The 21118-nt window shown below is 38.5% G+C and overlaps 1 protein-coding gene, 1 non-coding gene and 1 pseudogene across 2 annotated transcripts; 2 read left to right on the forward strand and 1 right to left on the reverse strand.

The window, feature by feature from the left end:
• Window positions 1–3921: 3921 nt before the first annotated feature.
• On the forward strand, window positions 3922–4575 carry LOC120298057 (annotated as a pseudogene).
• Window positions 4576–6225: 1650 nt separating this feature from the next.
• On the reverse strand, window positions 6226–6332 carry LOC120298094. The gene has a single exon (XR_005553947.1). It is a non-coding gene; the product is annotated as a U6 spliceosomal RNA (small nuclear RNA).
• A 665-nt stretch (window positions 6333–6997) lies between these two features.
• LOC120298032 (olfactory receptor 5AN1-like) lies at window positions 6998–10529 on the forward strand. The gene is made up of 2 exons (XM_039321366.1): window positions 6998–7236; window positions 8924–10529. The coding sequence occupies exon 2, from the start codon at window positions 8929–8931 to the stop codon at window positions 9880–9882; it is 954 nt and encodes a 317-aa protein (XP_039177300.1). The 5' UTR covers window positions 6998–7236; window positions 8924–8928; the 3' UTR covers window positions 9883–10529.
• The last annotated feature ends 10589 nt before the right edge of the window (window positions 10530–21118 follow it).

Consider the following 21118-nt stretch of genomic DNA (forward strand, 5'->3'; position numbering starts at 1 on the left):
CTATCAAACAAGGAAAAATAATGAAAACTGAAGGAATCAAGATGCCCCACGAAAATAACATTAAGAGTATGGATGAGGAAGAGTACTACAAATACTTGGGTATCCTTCAAGCTGACAACATCAAGCACACTGAAGTCAAGAAAAAGATTAGAGGTGAATACATCAAGAGAGTGAAGAAGATCTTAAAGTCCAAACTCAATGGAGGAAATACCATAAAGTCAATCAACACCTGGGCAATCCCAGTCATTAGGTACACAGCTGGAATAGTGGACTGGACTCAAGCAGAACTAAAAGCACTGGATAGGCAGACCAGAAAAATAATGACAATGAATCATGCCCTTCATCCACGCAGTGACATTGATCGACTTTATCGTACCAAGGCAAACTAGCCCTCATCTTCGGTCGCGGCGTGGAATGCTACAAGAATTCAGATGGTTGAAGAAGAAAAAAATGGCTTTGGAAGAATATCGTAAAGAACAATTATGAGAGCACTGAAATTAGTATATCAGGAAGGAAGCTTACTACTACTTGGAGAGACCAAACGGCCTTCAGAAGACCAAATCGAACGAACAGAATAGAGGCATGGGAAGACAAAGCACTACATGGCCAATACATGAAAAAAATAGCTGGGAAAGCAGATAATAATAAAACCTGGCAAGGGCTAAGAGCAGGAAAATTGAAGAAAGAGACCGAGGGACTAATTCTGGCTGCACAAGACCAAGCCTTAAGGACAAATGCATACAAAGTCAAAATTGAGAAGACAGCAACAGACAGTAAGTGCCGCCTATGCAAAGAAGCTGAAGAAACAGTGGACCACTTGGTAAGCTGTTGCAAGAAGATTGCACAAACTGATTACAAGCAGCGGCATGACAAAGTAGCAACAATGGTGCATTGGAAGATCTGCAAAAAATATCATTTGCCTGTAAGCAAAAACTGGTGGGATCATAAAATAGAGAAAGTCATAGAAAATGATAAAATTAAACTGCTCTGGGACTTCAGAATTCAAACAGACAAGCACCTGCAACATAACACCCAGACTTAACAATTGTCGATAAGAAAGACAAAAAAGTCTGGATAGTGGACGTGGCAGTGCCTGGAGATAGCAGAATAGAAGAGAAAGAACTGGAGAAGATAACAAAATACAAAGACCTACAAATAGAAATAGAAAGACTGTGGCAAAAGCAAGCAAGGGTAGTACCAATAGTCATAGGCTCCTTGGGTGCAATCCCAAAACAACTGGAGCACCACTTGAACACCATTGGCATTGACAAATTCGCTATTAGTCAATTGCAAAAGGCGCCTTATTAGGAACTGCTTCCATCCTGCGACGATATCTGTAATACCATCAAACATCCACATCTGCCTATCCCAGGTCTGGGTAAGGACTCGATAGGTAGACAAAATGCCAAATCCAGTCTGAACATCTGGCTGACTGTGCGATGATCGATAATAATAATAATAATAATAATAATAATAATAATAATTTGGCTATCAAACATCAAAAAATGGCTATCAAACATCAAAAACATCTGCCAGACTATCCCACCTCCTTTACATGGATGATCTGAAGCTGTATGGAAAAACATCATCTGAAATAGAATCGCTGCTCAACACTGTCCGTATATATAGCCAAGATATTGTAATGGAGTTTGGCTTGGACAAATGTGCCACACTTACTATCAAACAAGGAAAAATAGTGAAAACTGAAGGAATCAAGATGCCCCACGAAAATAACATTAAGAGTCTGGATGAGGAAGAGTACTACAAATACTTGGGTATCCTTCAAGCTGACAACATCAAGCACACTGAAGTCAAGAAAAAGATTAGAGGTGAATACATCAAGAGAGTGAAGAAGATCTTAAAGTCCAAACTCAATGGAGGAAATACCATAAAGGCAATCAACACCTGGGCAATCCCAGTCATTAGGTACACAGCTGGAATAGTGGACTGGACTCAAGCAGAACTAAAAGCAATGGATAGGCAGACCAGAAAAATAATGACAATGAATCATGCCCTTCATCCACGCAGTGACATTGATAGACTTTATCTACCAAGGCAAATAGGTGGGCGTGGAATGCTACAAGTACATCAGATGGTTGAAGAAGAAAAAATGGCTTTGGAAGAATATCTGAAGAACAATGATGAAGATGCACTGAAATTAGTATATCAGGAAGGCTTACTAACTACTGGAGAGACCAAACTGGCCTACAAGAAAGACCAAATGAAGAACAGAATAGAGGCATGGGAAGACAAAGCACTACATGGCCAATACATGAAAAAAATAGCTGGGAAAGCAGATAATAATAAAACCTGGCAATGGCTAAGTGCAGGAAAATTGAAGAAAGAGACCGAGGGACGATACCTGTAATACCATCAAACATCCACATCTGCCATCAAACATCCACATCTGCCTATCCCAGGTCCTGGGTAAGGACTCGATAGGTAGACAAAATGCCAAATCCAGTCTGAACATCTGGCTGACTGTGTGATGATCCATAATAATAATACTCAGGCAGGAAACTCTATACCATTTCAGACAAATGGCTGTCCAGTCTCTTCTTAAAAACTTCCAGTGTTGGAGCATTCACCACTTCTGGAGGCAGGTTGTTCCACTGGTTAATTGCTCTAACTTTCAGGAAGTTTCTCCTTAGTTCTAGGTTTCTTCTCTCTTTGATTAGTTTCCATCCATTGCTTCTTTCAGGTGCCTTGGAAAATAGCTTGACTCCCTCTTCTTTGTGGCAGCTCCTGAGTATTGGAACACTGCTATCATGTCTCCCCTCATCCTTCTCTTCATTAAACTAGACATACCCAATTCCAGCAGCCTTTCCTTATATGCTTTAGCCTCCAGTCCCCTAATCATCTTTGTTGCTTTTCTCTGTACTCTTTCTAGAGTCTCAACATCTTTTTTTACATTGTGGTGACCAAAACTGGATGCAGTAGTCCAAGTGTGGCCTTATCAAGGCATTGTAAAGTGGTATTAATACTTCATGTGATCTTGATTCTATCCCCCTGTTAATGCAGCCCAGCACTTCGTTTGCCTTTTTGGCAGCTGCAGCACACTGCTGGCTCATATTTAAGTGATTGTCCACTAGGACTCCGAGGTCCCTCTCACAGTTACTACTATTGAGCAAGGTACCCCTAAACTATACCTGTACATTTGGTATTTCTTGCTTAAATGTAGAACCTTACTTTTTTCACCACTGAATTTCATTTTTTTTTAGATAGCGCCCAGTGTTCAAGTCTGTCCAGATCCTTCTGTATCCTAAGCCTGTCTTCTGGAGTGTTGGCTATTCCTACCAGCTTGGTGTTGTCTGCAAATTTGATCATTACCTCATCTATCCCCTTGTCCAAATCGTTGATGAAGATGTTGAATAGCACTGGGCCCAGAACAGAGCCCTGGGGCACCCCACTACACACTTCCCTCCATTTAGATGTGGTTCCATTGAGGACCACATGCTGAGTACGGCCGGTCAATCAGCTACGGATCCATCTGGTGGTGATGCTGTCTAACCCACATTTTCCTATCTTATCAAGTAGTAGGTCTACTTTATCAAATGCCTTACTGTCTGCCTTTATCTTTGTTTACTATATAATTAATTATATTTTTGATGGATCCTGGGTTGGACAATCAAACTGGAATAATAGAGTCTTGTTGGGACTCTCCAATAATCCACAGATACAGGATTTTCTCCTTTTTGTTTTCATGATCATTTTTGGTCACCATCCTAGGAAATATAACTGTTATATTAATGATCAATTCTGGGCATCACCTTCAGATGGCCGTGTTCCTCTTACTCAGATATTTAGCTTTAGTCCCCAAGATGTTGGCAAACTTCCTAATGAAGCAGAAAACCATATCCTGGGAAGGATGTATTTCACAGATCTTCTTCCTTTTGCAAATAGCTTGTACAAAAAGTTTTATTCTCTCAGCAATGGATTATGACCGATATGTGGCTATATGTGACCCCCTGCAGTATAGAAGATACTTGACAAGAAAGATATGTAATAAAATGGTGGGTACAGCTTGGCTCCTGGGATTCTTTTTTTCTATAGTGAATGTGCTACCTTTGCTAAATCTCTATTTTTGCAACAACATATAATCAGACACTATACTTGTGAGATTCTTTCCCTCTTGACCTTGTCTTGTACAGATACTCTCACTAATTACATCATTCTTCTTATATCTGTGTTAGCAGTCAGTCTTAGCTCCTTTCTTATCATTCTTATCTCTTACATTTATATTATTTCTACCATCCTGAAAATTAATTCAGAGAAGGCTGGCAAAAAGCTTTCTCTATATGCAGTTCCCATCTCATTATGGTATGCTTGTATTACTTTACAGGTTTAGTTTGTTACATGAAGCCAAGTCCAAAATCCCTCATGGATCTAGACAACATACTGTCTATGTGTTGGGTGGAGCATCCAGTTTACCAAATATAAAGCAATCTGTTCTTTGTTTCACTCCAGTCTATACTGTCTATTCAGTATAGCATTTTAACTCCTATGTTAAATCCCATCATATATAACCTGAAAAACAAAGAGATCTTATCTGGTGCAGAGAAACTATTTAGATAGCATAGGCTCAGCTTTAAGTATGAAGCAATATAGTTAATGGCACAGTGGGGATGTGGACTGCTCCTTCCCCCAAAATTCCCAACATCATGTGTCTTGTTCTAATATCCATCTGAGCAGGGTTTTTTTAAAAAAATAAATAAATAAATAAAAATGACAGTGTTTATGAGATTTAAGGAAGCAATTTGTTCCCTTAATCATAATCTAACATTACCCAAATCTACTAACAATCAAATCCATAACATACTTTAACTCCTTTTCAAAATAAATATTAACAAATTAAAAACCAATAATAATAATATAATTAAACAATAATACTAAAATAATATAAATTCAATCATATTAAACTATTAAAAATAATCTAAAATTTACTCATAAGCTAAATAATACTTTTTAGTCTCATATTTATTCTGAATATAATCTATCCATCTTCTCCAAATCGAAATATATCTTTCTTGTGAATAATCCTTCAAATAGGTGGAAATTTTTGCCATTTTTGCCATTTTTGCCATTTCTGCTAAATTAGACACCTTAAGTATCCATTCTTCCATAGTAGGCAAAGAATCTTTCTTCCAATATTGCCCCACCAGTAATCTTGCAGCTGTTATAAGATTCAACATCAAATTAATTTCTTTAACATCAAAATCTACAATAAACCCTAATAAGAATAATTGCTGCGTAAACTTTATCTTTCTCTTGAAAATCTTTTGAATGTTCCACCAAATCTTAATTCAAAAAGCTTTTATATTTCTACAGGTCCACCAAATATGAAAATAGGTAGCATCTAAGCTTCCACATCTCCAACATTTGGACTGTAAATTAGGATACATACAGGACAGCTTTTGAGGATCCAAATGCCACCTATAAAACATTTTATAAAAATTTTCTCTTAAATTTTGAGCTTGAGTAAATTTTACATTTCTAACCCAAATTGTCTCCCAAGTGTCCAATAGAATCGGCTCTTGAATATTTTGAGCCCATTTTATCATACAATCTTTAATTAACTCTGTTTCAGAATCCAATTCAATTAAAACATTATAAATTCTCTTTATATGGGCTCATGTTTGATCTTTAATCTGTTTTATCAAATTCACATCATCTAAAATTATACCAACCTTTTGATCTAAACTCCACCTAACTAACAATTGATTGTACTGAAACCAAGAATGTACAATATTTTCTTGCTTCAATTCAGCTAAAGATTTTAATTGCCAATCCTTCCCTACCAAACTAAGTAATTCCTTATAAGAAATCCTATCCAAATTCACTCCCCTAGATACCCCCTCTATCGTGTGTCCAGGAATCCCCCAAATTGGAATTTTCTAATTTAACCTATAATAATACTTCTTCCAGACACGTAATAAAGCGTATCTTAAAATATGAGATTTAAAAACCTGATCTACTTTTTTATTATAAATTAAATATGCATGCCATCCATATAATAAATCCCATCCCTCAAGAAAAAGTATATTTTTATTTGTTAAGTTAAGCCAATCACTAATCAATGTTAAAGTCACCGCATCATAATACAATTTTAAATTAGGCGCCTTAAATCCTCCTCTTTCCCGTATAATCTTAAACTTAACTCTTGGTTTTTTCCCTGCCCAAATAAACTTGTTAATGCCCTTCTGCCATTCCTCCAAGTTGGCATCTAAAAATATGGAACGCTTCACGAATTTGTGTGTCATCCTTGCACAGAGGCCATGCTCATCTTCTCTGTATCGTTCCAATTTTAGTATATGTGCTGCCAAAGCGAGCACTTTCCAAGCATATTTTGATTCAGTTATATAACAATTGAGTTACACAATTAAAATAAATAAATACTTAAATGTATTCAACAATCATGCAGCAGAATTTCTTGGAGAGTGAAGACTTTGTCCATTTATTTTACCATCTAATTAAAAATAATTTAAAGAATTGGATTTTTAGCATAAAATACATGGTTGGATTTCACCATAACATGTTTAGCATAAAGTAAAATATATGCCACTAATTTGAGTAGTTTTAGTCTGCCAAAAGATCTGTAAACATAACACAGATGCGTGAATTATAAATTCAGCTATCTCAGTTTCATGGATTTGCAAATCCTTTCAAAATCAAGACATTTCAACATTGAAATATTCCACGGGCTGCTTGGACCAGGTCTAGAGTTTAGCTGAACTATGCGACAAAATATAATTTTGTTTAATATTCTACCATTATTACACATGATGATGTAATAGTTTAAGTGTGAAATGAACCCTCTTATCTGGGATAAATTTGACCCTGAGGATATGGACAGTGTTTTCATGACTATGAGCCTGGCCAACTGTTTTCTGGAGTCCTGGTTAATTAAGACCCTTGGAGGTGGGTGGGACCAAATGGTTATTAATGTCTCCTTACGGGATATGATACTGTCTGCTTTGAAGGAGGAAATGGTGCACTTTATTCTTAAAAGGTTATCCTTGTACCCAATCATACTATGCAACTTTTTCCCATCACTAACCTTCATTTTTTGGGGAAGGTTGTTGAAAGTGTGATTGTCACCCACTTCATCCAGTGCCCTGGATGAAGCCATTTACCTGGAGCATTTGAACTATCATTCGCCCACTATTTCAAAACTCTGGGATATAATCCATCTAATTAACTGGAGTTTGCTGCATGGCATCCCAGTGGATGATTAAGGTGATGATTTTTCTTTTTCTTTGATCATTGAACTGTTTGTTGTTATTGTTTTATTATTGTTTTATACTTATAGGTTTTACTGTTGCTTGAGCTGCACATTGTTGTTTAATATGGGCAACCATATAAATCTTATGAATAAAAAAAATGCTCAAATACACACAAACACAAATACACAAAACCATCTGAAATTGCCTCAAACTGCAAGATGTGCAGCAAATAAATAAATAAATAAATAAATAATGGCTATGTATTAATAATTATTGCCTTTTCAATGAGCAGAGGAAAAACCCTTTTGATTTTCCACATTAGACAATACATTATATTATTTTTCCCCATGTAGATCCTATTAAAGCCCCTCTTGATATGGGGTTGGCTTCTCTCACAACATGAAAAACAAATTAAAGACACTTTAGATGTTATTATGGTGATTGAGAAAAGAGGGGAAGCAAAATATTATTATTTTTATTTATTTAACAATATGTATGTTTGGTTGGTGAATATGTATTTCCAGATAGTATTAATTGCGTCTATAAATTCCAGAAGGAATGAAGGAACAGATCTTGTACCAAAGTTGAATCACACACTCTTAGCATGAAACTTGAAAAGACTAAAGTCTTTAAAACTTCTCCTTTTTTTATAAGAAAAAAAGCAATCTGATGGACAAAGTAATTTTGTATGTTTGTTTTATTATCTTTTCACAAAGGCTTTTTGCAGAATTAGTGATAAGAATAATGAAGAAACTGATGGAAAGCCTTTCTTTAAATAATCATTCAATCAAATCTAATCCTTTTCCTTTTTTCTTTTCCTTCTCCTTTTGTTTAATTTTGTAACGGATACATAAAGAGAAGAATGAACATTGGTAGTCTGTTGAAAATCTTTTAATCCTTTATGAAGGACGTCCATTCAGGTTTTTTTTTTAAAAAAAAAAAACATTGAAACTTTAAAAGGTACTTGAAATTTTTATTTCTTCAATTTATTACAGCTTATGCCACTATATAGTCTTACTTGGCTACTCTCAGAATCATATACCACATCATATTAGCACTTGGGGAGAGGGGAACAAACCCAAGAACTTGGAAGTTAAATATAATAAAAAAAATATTCTTGAAAAAAGAAGTAATAAATCTATTCTTTGTTATTGCAAAAAAGGGAAAAATACAAAAATACATAAAATCATCTATAAAATTCTAACACTTCAAAAATAATAAAACAGAGAACTGAAAAATGAAGAGAAGTATAGCTAAACAAAACAGAATGGATTGCCCAAACTTTAATTCCTTGTGCCTCAACTTTCTAAAATCTCTCTATTTTGACATTCTGAGGAATGTCATAGATAATATATTTCAACATTTTCCTTAAGATAAGTTTCTTTAGACATGATCTATAAGTTTAACTCATTTAACAAATGCATAAATGAGGATACAAATAATATTCCCAGTAAATACTGGTTACTATATTAATGAACTGAAACATTATAGCAACCAACAAAATGCATTGTCAAAATGAGAAAGGCAGTACTTAACAATTACATTGTATGAAACATATGAAAATCAGAACACACATTATAATACAATTCTCAATATGGAACTACAGTAAACTGTAATCCTTAAATTAACTTGTATTTTTAACTGAAGTCTGTGTTTATTTGATTTACTACATAATTAAATGTGTTTTGTATTTTTGACAGATTCTATGTTTTCTGAATCCTCTGGGCTGGGAAATCAAACTGGAATAACAGAGTTTATCCTCTTGGGACTCTCCAATAATCCACAGATACAAGATTTTCTCCTATTTGTGTTTATGATAATTTTTTTGGTCACCATTCTAGGAAATATAGCTATTATATTAGTGATCAGTTCTGAGCATCACCTTCAGATGCCCATGTTCCTCTTACTCAGATATTTAGCTTTTGTTGACATCTGCTATATCTCAGTCACTGTCCCCAAGATGTTGGCAAACTTCATAATGAAGCAGAAAACCATATCCTGGGAAGGATGTATTTCACAGATCTTCTTCCTTTTGCAAATAGCTTGTACAGAAAGTTTTATTCTCTCAGCAATGGGTTATGACCGATATGTGGCTATATGTGACCCCCTGAAGTACAGCAGATACTTGACAAGAGAGATGTGTAATAAAATGGTGGGCACAGCTTGGCTCCTGGGATTCTTTTTTTCTATAGTGAATGTGCTACCTTTGCTAAATCTCCATTTTTGCAACAACAATATAATCAGACACTATACTTGTGAGATTCCTTCCCTCTTGACCTTGTCTTGTACAGATACTCTCACTAATTACATCATTCTTCTTATATCTGTGTTAGCAGTTAGTCTTAGTTCATTTCTTATCATCCTAATCTCTTACATTTATATTATTTCTACCATCTTGAAAATTAATTCAGCAGAAAGTAGGCAAAAAGCTTTCTCTACATGCAGTTCCCATCTCATTGTGGTGTGCTTGTGTTACTTTTCAGGTATCATTTGTTACATGAAGCCAAGTCCAAAATCCCTCATGGATCTGGACAACATATTGTCTATTCAGTATAGTGTTTTAACTCCTATGTTAAATCCCATCATATATAGCCTGAAAAACAAAGAGATCTTATCTGGTGCAGAGAAACTATTTAGAAATCATAGGCCCAATGTTTAACCACAAAACAACACCTACAGTTAATGATATAGCAGGGGTGTGGAATGTTCTTTCCCCCCAAATTCCCAACATCTTGTGTCTTGCTCTAATATCTATCTAAGCAGGTTTTTTTTAAAAAATGACAATGAAAGTATCTATGAGATTTAATTTTGTAATTTCTTTCCTCTCCTACTGTATTTCTCTTTCCCTCTCTCACCCTTTCTCGCTCTTTTCAATTATAGCATATAGTTTAAATTGATTACTCACTACAAAATATTTATTTCTAAACATATTTTGATTTAGTTGTACAACAACTGAGCTGCAAGATTAAAAAAAATAAATGATCCAATGTATTGTCCCAAAGTCAACTGAATCCTGAAAAAAATAGCTTTGGAAATTGTATCATTCTTAGAGTTTAGTTACTGCTATATATCAGAATATTTGCAAGACTGGAACAAAATAAATTATTATAATCTACTGGGTTATACAGAAAGTAGGAAAGCAGTATGTAAGATTCTTCATTATACTGATCTTCAATTAGGTACCAGGATATGATCTTACGATACAATTTAAAGAATGGAGAAGTGCAAATATGCGAAATAATCAAACTATATATTGTCAAAATAAGGTTGGTTGTTACTTTATTAAATGACAATTAAACTATTGGAATCTTGTTCATTTGAAATAGCTCCATTCTGTTAAGAAAGTTGTTTACAATTTTTGAGATCAAATACTTTTATTTTGTTTTTTGACCATCTTTAAAGAAATAACTTCATATAACAATTTAGTATTGAGAAAAAGTTATATGACAATAAAATGACATCTCTAATCAAGTTTTTGCATATTTGTATACCCGTAAATGCCGGCGTATAAGACGACTTCCGCGAGCGCTGAAATCAATGCCAAAGATGAGGGTCGTCTTATACGCCGAGTTGTCTTATACGCCGGAAATACTGGTAGTTTCCGGCGTATAAGACGACGTTCTAGGAATGCGGCCCGGCTATAAAGACGGGGGTCGTCTTATACGCCGGGTCGCCTTGTACGCCGGCATTTACGGTAATTGGTGAAGGTATTTGGCCATTTGATATGTGGGTGTAAAATTAACATCCCTTCAAAAATAATGAACAACAAACTTTGAGATGATTTGGGAGATCAAAACATGTCTTGGGATATCATAGATAGGACTTTCTGCACATTGTTTTTCAAATTATGAAAAAGAAAATGTTTAGTACTCTGATCAACTCTTTTACTATAAACAGTAACAAAATTCTTTTCATTTTTATTCCACGTATGCTGAATTAGAAAGCTTCCAAATTCTTCCATTTTAAGAGTTTTTTTCCTCCTAGTTTTGCCATTGGCAGAAGGGAAGCAGGATATATTGATGGGGAAAGGGTGAGGAATGCTCCATATTCTCTTATAGCAGTGGTCAAATAGCAGAGTTTCTTGGAGATTGCAGGTCTTTGGCCATTGAATTTAAGAAAAAATAATATAATTTCTTAACATAATTATTAGGGAATAAGGAAAGTCAGTTCGGTGCCATAGTTAAGGTACTGGGCTAATAACTGGGAGACTTTTGTCAGTCATCCCAGGAAGGAGGAAATTTTTTTTTTTCAAATTTAGAAATTGCCTATGTCCTTCTCAGAAGAACGATGACCAGCGTACAAATAAAATATTGAGAACATAAAAACTGAATATAAAAATATAACAGACTGAAGGATAATTAAAATTCAACATTAAAGGCAAGGTAGCTTTCAGGGCACTAAGAAGATGTACAAACTGCATCCTTCTCTGTGAGGCTCCCTATGAGCCTCTGAGATCAATGGCAAACTACTCTCAAAATCTGGCCAAAAATCCTGCAGGGGTTTGTCTAGGCAGTCATCAGATGTCAACACATACTCTCACACATAAAGTCCATGTAAACACAGAGTATATTTTTAAGAAGAAAAAAAAAACATGGTCAGAAGTTCACGATCAATAGGCTCAGGATAAACCCAAAGCTATTTTACTACCTTTTTAAAAAGCAGATACTTTTAGATCACTTAAGTATCAGATCCGATCTATTTTTAATTGGACAAAGAATGTGTAACTATAACACAGATACATGAATTGGAATAAATATTTTACCTATCAGTACCACAAGGATTTGCAATTTTTCTTTTCCAAATCAAGATATTTCAAGACTGAAACCTTCTGTGGGCTGTTGGGGTCAATATAGAGCTCAGCTGAACTATGGGGCAAAATAACTTTGGAATAATGGCAGGTGACACACTAACATAGATAAAGATCTTTATTTAATATTATGCTATTATTATGCATAATGATGTGACAGATTAAACGTGAGGTGTATATAAAAGGAACTTTAAAAAAAGTAATAGTATTGCTTTATTAAATTCCCAGAAGATATCTTCAACTGGTCCCCAACTGGCTCATACTGGTTCAAAAAGATTAAATAGACTAAAGTGAAGAGTCTCATCATCTCAGTTCTTCCTATGGTGTTGTTACTCATTGAAAAGACAATACTATTTTTGAAGAATCTGGCTACTATGAATGAGAATGCTTTGCCCATCCCCCCTTTCTGTTATTTATTTATTTATTGTTTGTTTGTTTGTTTTGTTTGTTTATTTGTTTAACATATTTCTATGGCCACCCAACTCATACATAGTGACTCCAGGGAAATTTACACCATTACAATTCCACAATATCACATTGTGATGGGCTTATTTTACATTACATTACATTAGATATATATTACATTACATTTCTTTTTATATATGAAGCCAAATTCAGAATTGCTCATTAATCTGGACAAAGTGATTTCCATTCAATATTTTTACTCCCTTTTTAAATCTGATCATATATAGCCTGAACAACTAAGACATCAAATGTGCCCTGGTGAAATTGTTGGGAAAATGTAATCCCATTGTTTGATCTTGAAAGAATATCCACAGCTATTTATCTGTTTTATACTGGTAATCCCTGAGTTATGAACATTCCTTTAGTGAATGTTTAAAGTTATGTGATAAGTGCCCCTAGTGTTTACGAGCAAGTCTTGAAATTACAAATGTTGCCAAACCATGGCAGTCATTCACCTTTACAAATGACCACTCTGATGCTGCAACATTCACCCTGACTATTCCCTCCCTTTCCTGCCCTGGTCTCCCAAGGCACTAGGCCTGTGGATACTCACTTTGCAAAGATCAAGAGATCCCTTTCTTGACAGTTTTGCTGTTTCCTTTTGTACATTCACAGAGAATGGAGGTTTAAAGTACTGCAAGATCATGCAAGTTCAGTGGTGCGAGATCTCACACTACTGATCTTACATGATCTCACAGTACTTTAGGCCTCTGTTCTCTGCAAATGGAGGCCTGGTGGAGATATGCAGCAAAAGGTTTGCAAATACAGGCAAGGGCTAAAACCTCAAAGCCTTTCCTCCGTTTGCAAAGCCTTTTGCAATGTTTGCAAACAGCCTTTCCTGATGGAGGCCTTGTCCATGCTACTGCCACCTGGAATGGAGGCTTCTGTGGGCCTCTGGAGGTCCATTCTTGGCATTGGAGGCCTCATCCCGGCCTCCATTAATCAAATGGAGGCTGGGGACAGTGGCCACATGTCTCCAGAGTTGTGGGGAAGCATAAGATAGGCACCACAAATACCACAAGAGTTCAGGCACCCATTCTCTGCAAAAAAGAATGGGTTCCTGAATTCACACAATATTATGACACACATGAGTTTCCATTGACTCTCCTCTTCCTCAAAAGCAGGAATTGCAGCAGAAAGGAGACAGATCTTTTCAAGGTAAGTGATTCTGACACAGCAGGAATGGAGGGAGAAGCATGAGGTATCTTAGTGGGTCGAGGAGACCTTGAGGGCCTGTTCTATTACCATGGCCTTCCCCATCCGGAGATACCTCATGTGCACTTAACAAACAGCACATTTGCCCATGCATTTGATTAGCAAATGTGTGGGTGAAAGCAGGGAGTGATCTCATTCAAGGTAAGAGATTTACTGCAAGAAATTTTCGAGTTACGAATGGAATGGGAAGCTTTCATTACATTCATAACTTGAGGACTACCTGTATTCCTTTAGCTAGAAACATAGCAACCCAATACTTAAGTGTTTAATAAAACAACAGTAACAGGTGGTTTCTATTTTTTCCAAAGCTCCTCACATTGGAAGTGGAGTTTTCCTTCCAATATATCAGGTGAAAATGATCCTGCTTGGGACATTATGGAAAGATCTTGCTCTCTAAAAAAAGGTTATAATAATGGAAAGAAAAGGAAAGGGAAGAGGATGATCAGCAGCAAGGTGGATGGACTCAGTCATGGTGGCAATGAGTGCACCAGTAGAAGGTCTGAAGTGCTACGGTCACATCATTACAGAAAAAAAAAATCTATGTGGTTGCTAGGAATCAGCAATGATTTGATAATCAATCAGACAACGAAGATATATGGACCTTTCATGTTGCTTTGTTGATATAATTTAATTATACCATAACATATTCAAAGAAAGCCATCTTCCTTTTACATTCTCTCTAAATGTGCACCCACACACAACTAGGTTACCTAATTTCAATACTTGTTTTTTTAAAAAATGGCGTGAGGGTGTATGCTGACATTTAAATAGCTTTTAAACAATTTATTTCTGACAGTATATTTCTCTAAATATATTATATTTGGAAACATTCAATGAAAATTTATTTTCCAAAATTAAATTAAACCAGTATATTTATTTATATAAGAATTGATCTACAACATTAAAACATTAAAACAAATGGAGTATCCAATATATTCCATACTATATGTGCATCTCTTTGTGATGGTGGAATTTGTCAATTCATATCAGAATTTGAAACAACTATATTTTGTTTGCAGAACCCATTGGTTTGCTTTCATCAAAGACAATCTGAATATTAAATTAGAAGATAAACATTGCTTAGAGATTTGGGGCAGCTGGGTGACCTTGAGCCAATCTACTTCACACTCTCTCAATCCTAAGGCAATGGCAAGCCTGTCCAGGTGAGATCCAGAAACTGAGATATAAACAATGTTTATCATAGACTGATTATTTAAATAAATGAAAATATCACATAACACTCTCTCTCTCTCTCTCTCTCTCTCTCTCTCTCTCTCTCTCTCTCTCTCTCTCTCTCTCCCTCCCTCCCTCCCTCCCTCCCTCCTTCCCTCCTTTACATTGATTTTCAGCTGTGGGTAAAATTCTGACAATGGAAAGGACATGAGATATGTAAAGCTTCTGATATTGCAGAAACTTTGTAAGTTGGGTCTTGATTTTACTTTATTCACTGAAATTTTATCTGTTTGTTTATTTATTTGGGTTTTTAAAAATGGCAAAGTTCTCTAATGTTTTAGAGTTTTTGTGAGGTCTTTAGCACTATGTATATTTTAGATTTTTTAAAATGTATTATATTATTATGAATAAATGAGTTCTATTTTTCTAAGCCATCAAATAGAACTGGAGTTTGTGCATATAAATTTATAACTAAATAAGTAAACAAATAAATAATACTTTTTAAAAAATTTCTTACCTTAAAATGGATGTGAATTGTTTTGAACATTTGGAGTTGATTTGAATAAATGTAGAAAATATTAACTCCTTTTTCTCTATAGTTCTCTCTCTTTTCTGTACAATTATCTGTCTTTTCTGTACCTTTCCTTTTTGCTTACAGTTATGTCTCTTTTCTGTTACAAAAACGACTTTCGTTATATCCTAAATATCTTGAAACCACCTTATTATGGATTGATGAATGAAGATGAAAGGACCAATGATTCTTCACACTTATTTGAAAGTATTAACCAATCTTTTATGACTTCAGCAGTACTGCCACACATCATCTTACATTAACAATAAAATTTGTTATTAAACCATCAGTACATGTTAAGTTTGTATCTTGTATGAGACAAGAGATCACTGCCATTGAATAGCAATAATCCTGGATACTCTGAGGTATTTTGCTAGACACTAGGTAGCTCATGAATAACTAAGATCCAAATCTCTTATTCCAAAGCCTTTAACTGTACTGCTTTATCTGTTTCAGCATATGGTCAGTTATTTTATGGTTGTCCTCATTAGCATCTTCAGGAGCTTCCCATTTAAACAGAATGTTGGAAAAGGGTCAGACTGAAAGCTGGGTTTCTTCTGTATGCAACATCACAGTACAATTACAAAAGTTGCAGCTTATGTCACTGCATCCCAATTCTACTTTCACCTTTCAAATCTCCTTCCCTCTTCTCTTGTCCATAATTAATTGTGCCATGCAATATTTTAAATCTCCTACTTATAATACCTTTATTAAACATCTATAGTGAATGATAGGCACCATATCTTTGTTCCTTCCTTTTAGAGTTTCATGATAATATATTATATATTAGTTGGACTTGAAACCAAGTCATGATTTCACCAATGCATGTACAGAAATAGCAACCTGGCCCACCAAAATTCCCCTGAAAAGAATAACAGTGATGCTCTTCTGGTGGGAAAGGGGCGTTGTCTTACCTGAATGCCTTTTCTCAGCATGATGATGGAGAATCCACGGATGGGTTGTCTTAATCTATCTGCTCCAATTAGACTAAGTCTGAAATTTAGCACCGCCCCCTCTGTGCCAACTGCACCCCAGTTTTAGGCTAAGGCGATACTCAGACTTTAGTCCGAGACGTCTGATCAATATGGGAACCAGGCCAATTGACCTTATGGGAGGGAGTGGATTCTCCATCATCATGCTGAGAAAAGGCATTCAGGTAAGACAATGCCCCTTTCGCCAGCATGATTGGATGGAGAACCCACGGATGGGCATACCAAAGCCCTGTGTCCCTAGGGTGGGGAATTAGATTGGGCCTGGGTTCCATCCAATGTTAATGCATGTTCTAGAACCTTGCGGCCAAATGAAGCCGTAGAAGAGGCATATATATCCATCTTGTAGTGACAGACAAAGGAAGAGGGCGATGCCCATGTTGCTCTCTACAAACTTCCTCTATGGAGGCCTGGGTAGACCAGGCAGCTGTAGTAGCTGCGCCCCAGGTGGAATGATCCGTGGGAGCTTGCAGTGACTGAGTCTGGTATGCCAGAGAAATACAAGCTCTAATCCACCTGCCTATTGTGGGTGAAGAAAACTTTTGTCCTAGTGACGAAGGGTGAAAGGACACAAACAGAGCCCCTGTTTTGCGGAAGGATGAAGTTCTCTGTATATAACAATATAAAGCCCTGTGCACATCCAATTTGTTCCACTGAACCTCTATGTCATTAGATGGGTTAGGACAGAACCGGCAAAACTATTTCCTGAGATCTATGATACAAGGAATTAACCTTGGGCACGAAGGAGGGGTCTAGCCTAAGGGTTACCCTGTCCTTATGGAAAGTACACAGGTCCTTCCTCACTGAAAGAGCAGCCAGTTCAGAGATCCTTCTGGCTGAAGTTACAGCAACAAGAAATGCCACCTTCATCGATAACTGTTTGAACAAACAAGTGTCAATAGGTTCAAAGGGTGGCGAAACAAGAGCCTGTAAAACCTGATGAAGATCCCACGAGGGGTATCTATGTACAGTTGGTGGTCTGGCGTTGTTAGCTCCCTTCAGGAAGGAGCGTATAATAGGGTGATGTGTTAAGGATTCATTGCCACAGGAAATAACTGTGGCAAGTGCTGCTACCTGCCTGCAGATGGTGCTTGTGGAAAGCCCCTTGTCCAGACCATCCATCAGGAACTCCAAGATAACTGGCACTGAAACCGCCAAAAGGTCAATTTTGTGAATCGAACACCAATTATAGAAGCTTTTCCACGTGGCATCGTATATTCTATTCGTCGAGGGTCGCCTGGATTGCTGAATCATAGCTATGACCCTTGACGAATATGAGTCTTGGCCTAAGGCCTGCCTCTCAAGTGCCAGACGGTTAACTGGAGCCATTGAGGGTCCGGATGGCGTATTTCCCCCTGAATGAAGGAGATGCAATTTGCTGGGATCCTCCATGGAGGGGATGCGGAGAGCTCCATCAGGTCGGCGAACCAAGAGCGTCTCGGCCAATGCGGCGCAACCAGGAGGACCTCTGCTCGTTCGCGAAGGATCTTCCTGATCGTGGCAGGAAGAAGCGGCAGGGGAGGGAAGGCATAGAGCAGTTCCCTGGGCCAGGGACTGCGGAGCGCATCTGTTCCCTCCGCTGATGGAGACGGGAACCTGGAAAGGAATCTGGGAAGTTGTGAGTTGGTTGGGGAGGCAAAAAGGTCTAAGGTTGGGGAACCAAACCTGTCCACGATCTCTCTGAACACCTTCGGATCCAGCTGCCATTTGGAATGGTCCACGGTGGCTCTGCTCAGTGAATCCACCTGCTGGTTGGTCACTCCGGATATGTGCTCTGTCCTGATGGAGGCAAGATTCAGTTCCTCCCAGGACCCCAGCAATTTGGCCTCCTGCATGAGAGGCCTGGACCTTGTCCCCCTTGTCTGTTCACATGGGCCTTGGCTGTAATGTTGTCGGTTAAAATCAGGACATGTTGGCCCTGTACTATGTCGCTGAAGCTCTTTAGGGCCATATGTATGGCTTTGAGTTCCAGCCAGTTTATATTGTTCTTTAGATCCTGCTTGGACCACCGACCTTGAGCCCAGTGCATGTGGAGGTGTGCCCCCCACCCAAACAGGCTTGTGTCTGTGGTAATGGTAATCCTGTCTGGTTCTTTGAATTCTGCTCCCTGTGACAGAGCCAGGGTGTCCCACCATCGAAGGGAGTTCAACACCGACTGTGGAACTCGGACCTTCTGGTGGGATGTGCTGGTGTGAAGTCTCTGAAATGGAAGGAGAAGCCACTGTAATTCTCTGGCATGGAGACGTGCCCATGGAACAATTTGCATGCAGGACACCATCTTCCCCAGTAGCTGTGATAGGGAGGCCAATGTGACTACTCTGTCCCTTTGGATCCGACGTACAAGAGTCTGAATAGAGTTCCGTCGGTCCTGAGATAGGTAGACTGTACAATTGTCTGTGTCTATAACAGCGCCCAAATGGAGGAGCCAGGTTGTTGTATGACTTTTCTGGAAATTAACAGAAAATCCGTGCTCCTGAAAGACCCTGATGGCTAAGGCGAGGTCTGACTGAGCGTTTTGAAATGATGATGACTGAATTAGTATGTCATCTAAATAGCATTGAATTCTGATTGGAATTTGTCTAAGGTGGGCTGCGAGCACTGCCAGTACCTTGTAAATACTCTCGGTGCAGATGAGAGGCCAAAAGGTAGGGCTCTGTACTGGTAGTGGCGTTGGGCATAACTGAATCTGAGGAATTTGCGGTGGTCAGGAAAAATAGGAATGTGCAAATATGCCTCAGTCAGGTCTATTGAGGTAAGAAAGTCACCTTCCCTGATGCTGGCCAGGATTGATTGAAGTGATTGCATCTTAAACTTCTTATACCTCAAGTAAAGGTTTAGACCTTACAAGTCTAAGATTGCCCTCCAGCCCTCCGAAGTCTTAGGGATGACGAAGAGGTTTGAGTAAAACCCTTGTCCCTCTTGGTCTTGTGATACTGGTTCAATTGCTTGTATTTATAATAAATGAGCTATGGCCTCTGACATAAGATCAGTTCTGGACCTGCTCGTTGGAATAGGGCAAGAGCGTAATTTGTCAGGTGGTTGAGAACAAAATTCTAGTCTCAGACCTTGAGTGACAGTGTCTAACTCCCATGCATCTGTAGTGGTGGCTGCCCAAGTGCTGGAATAAAGGGCCAGCCGGCCTCCTATGGGAGGTGAGACTTCGAAATCACTTGCCTCGTTTAAAGGAACGGCCCCCGCGCCTCGAAAGGGCCGCTTGGCCTGGATCTGTGGTCTGCTTCTGTATGCTGAATGATCTTGCTATCGTTCTTGTCTCTGAAAGGAATAGCGAGATGCCTGGGCCCAGTCCCAGGATAGAGCTGGCCGAAAGGGCTGCCTCCTGTAATTGCTCTGTGACATGCTGTTCCCTGAGCATTTATCTCCTTTCTTTGATGAGTTAACCAGAGTTTTATGTTTTTCCTTACCTTCAGTTAAGTATGGTTCTAGTGCCTTACCAAAGAGATGTCCACCTGTGTAAGATTTAGAGGCCAGACGTCACTTGGCCTTGGTGTCTGCTCACCAATTCCTGAGCCAAAGGAGCCTTCATGCTGAGATGTCTGCAGCGATGGTCCGGGCAGTGTATCTAGCCATGTGCAGAGAAGCGTCGGCTAGGTACTGGGATGTAGCCACTAACTTACCCAGATTTTGGTGAGCTCTGAGCTGGTCCAGAGGGATCCTGTCCTGGAGCTCACGTAACCAAAGGACTGAAGCCCTGGCGAAGAAGGCAATGGATGTTGCAGCCTTTGTTGCCCAGGCTGATGCCAGATGGGACCTACGCAATGTGTACTCAATCTTTTTATCCTCCACCCTAAGTGCCTCATTTATATCCCCAGGAATGTTAGCATTGGGAAACAATGAGTTCAAGGGCTCATCAATCTCAGGAATCTCCAATAGGGAGGTCAGAGAAGGGGCAACATTGAATAATGTCTTCTCTACGGCACCAGGACTTGAGAGGGATCCTAAATTCTCCCATTGTTTTTGAACCATATTGTGAAAAAGGGGAGGGCAGGGAATATGGTTCTGAGAGACTGAGGGCTCGGTATATATGGCGTGGGGACCCTTGGATGTTGTAGGTGGGGTCTCCTGCTCTTGAGGGAGGTTTGCAGTTGTGCAGGCCTTGATTAGCAGGGAATTAAAAAGTTAATGGTCAAAGAGACCGACAGGAGGGGTGGGGTCAGATGAAATGATACCTTCATCCTCTGACATAATCAGGCCTGATGGTTCAGCTCCTGTTGATTCTAGATCTGATGAAGGTTCATCCATGACATCTGGAGATTGGGAATGATACATGGTTTGTGGGGGTGGCTGTTGGGTGTTGGAAGCCATGAATTGAGCCACAGCCTGGGCTATCATGGACTGAAGATAGTCCAGGTTTAGAGTCTGGTTCTCAGGAGGGCGAAGCCCTGCTGCAGTGGGGGTGAATGTGGCCTGAGGTTCCAAATTAAGGGTATCCTGGCTAGTCAAGCCTGTCCCTGGAGCTGCTCTTGTGGCTGGTTCTGGTTGGGAAATTCCCCTGGGGGGAGACCAGGCCCCTGGGGTTGAGGCACAATGTGAGGAAAGGGGTTCAAAAATGGACCTTCCCGTTGTGCCTGTCTGACCTGGGGAGGCTGCCCTCTGTGGATTAGTGGTTTCCCTGCTTGACTTGGCTCGCTTGGAATTATTTTTCCACTTGTCTCAG

The sequence above is a fragment of the Crotalus tigris genome, unplaced genomic scaffold (genome assembly GCF_016545835.1).
Source record: "Crotalus tigris isolate CLP2741 ecotype Arizona unplaced genomic scaffold, ASM1654583v1 scf7180000023738.1706062, whole genome shotgun sequence".
In the NCBI taxonomy this organism is placed as follows: Eukaryota; Metazoa; Chordata; class Lepidosauria; order Squamata; family Viperidae; genus Crotalus; species Crotalus tigris.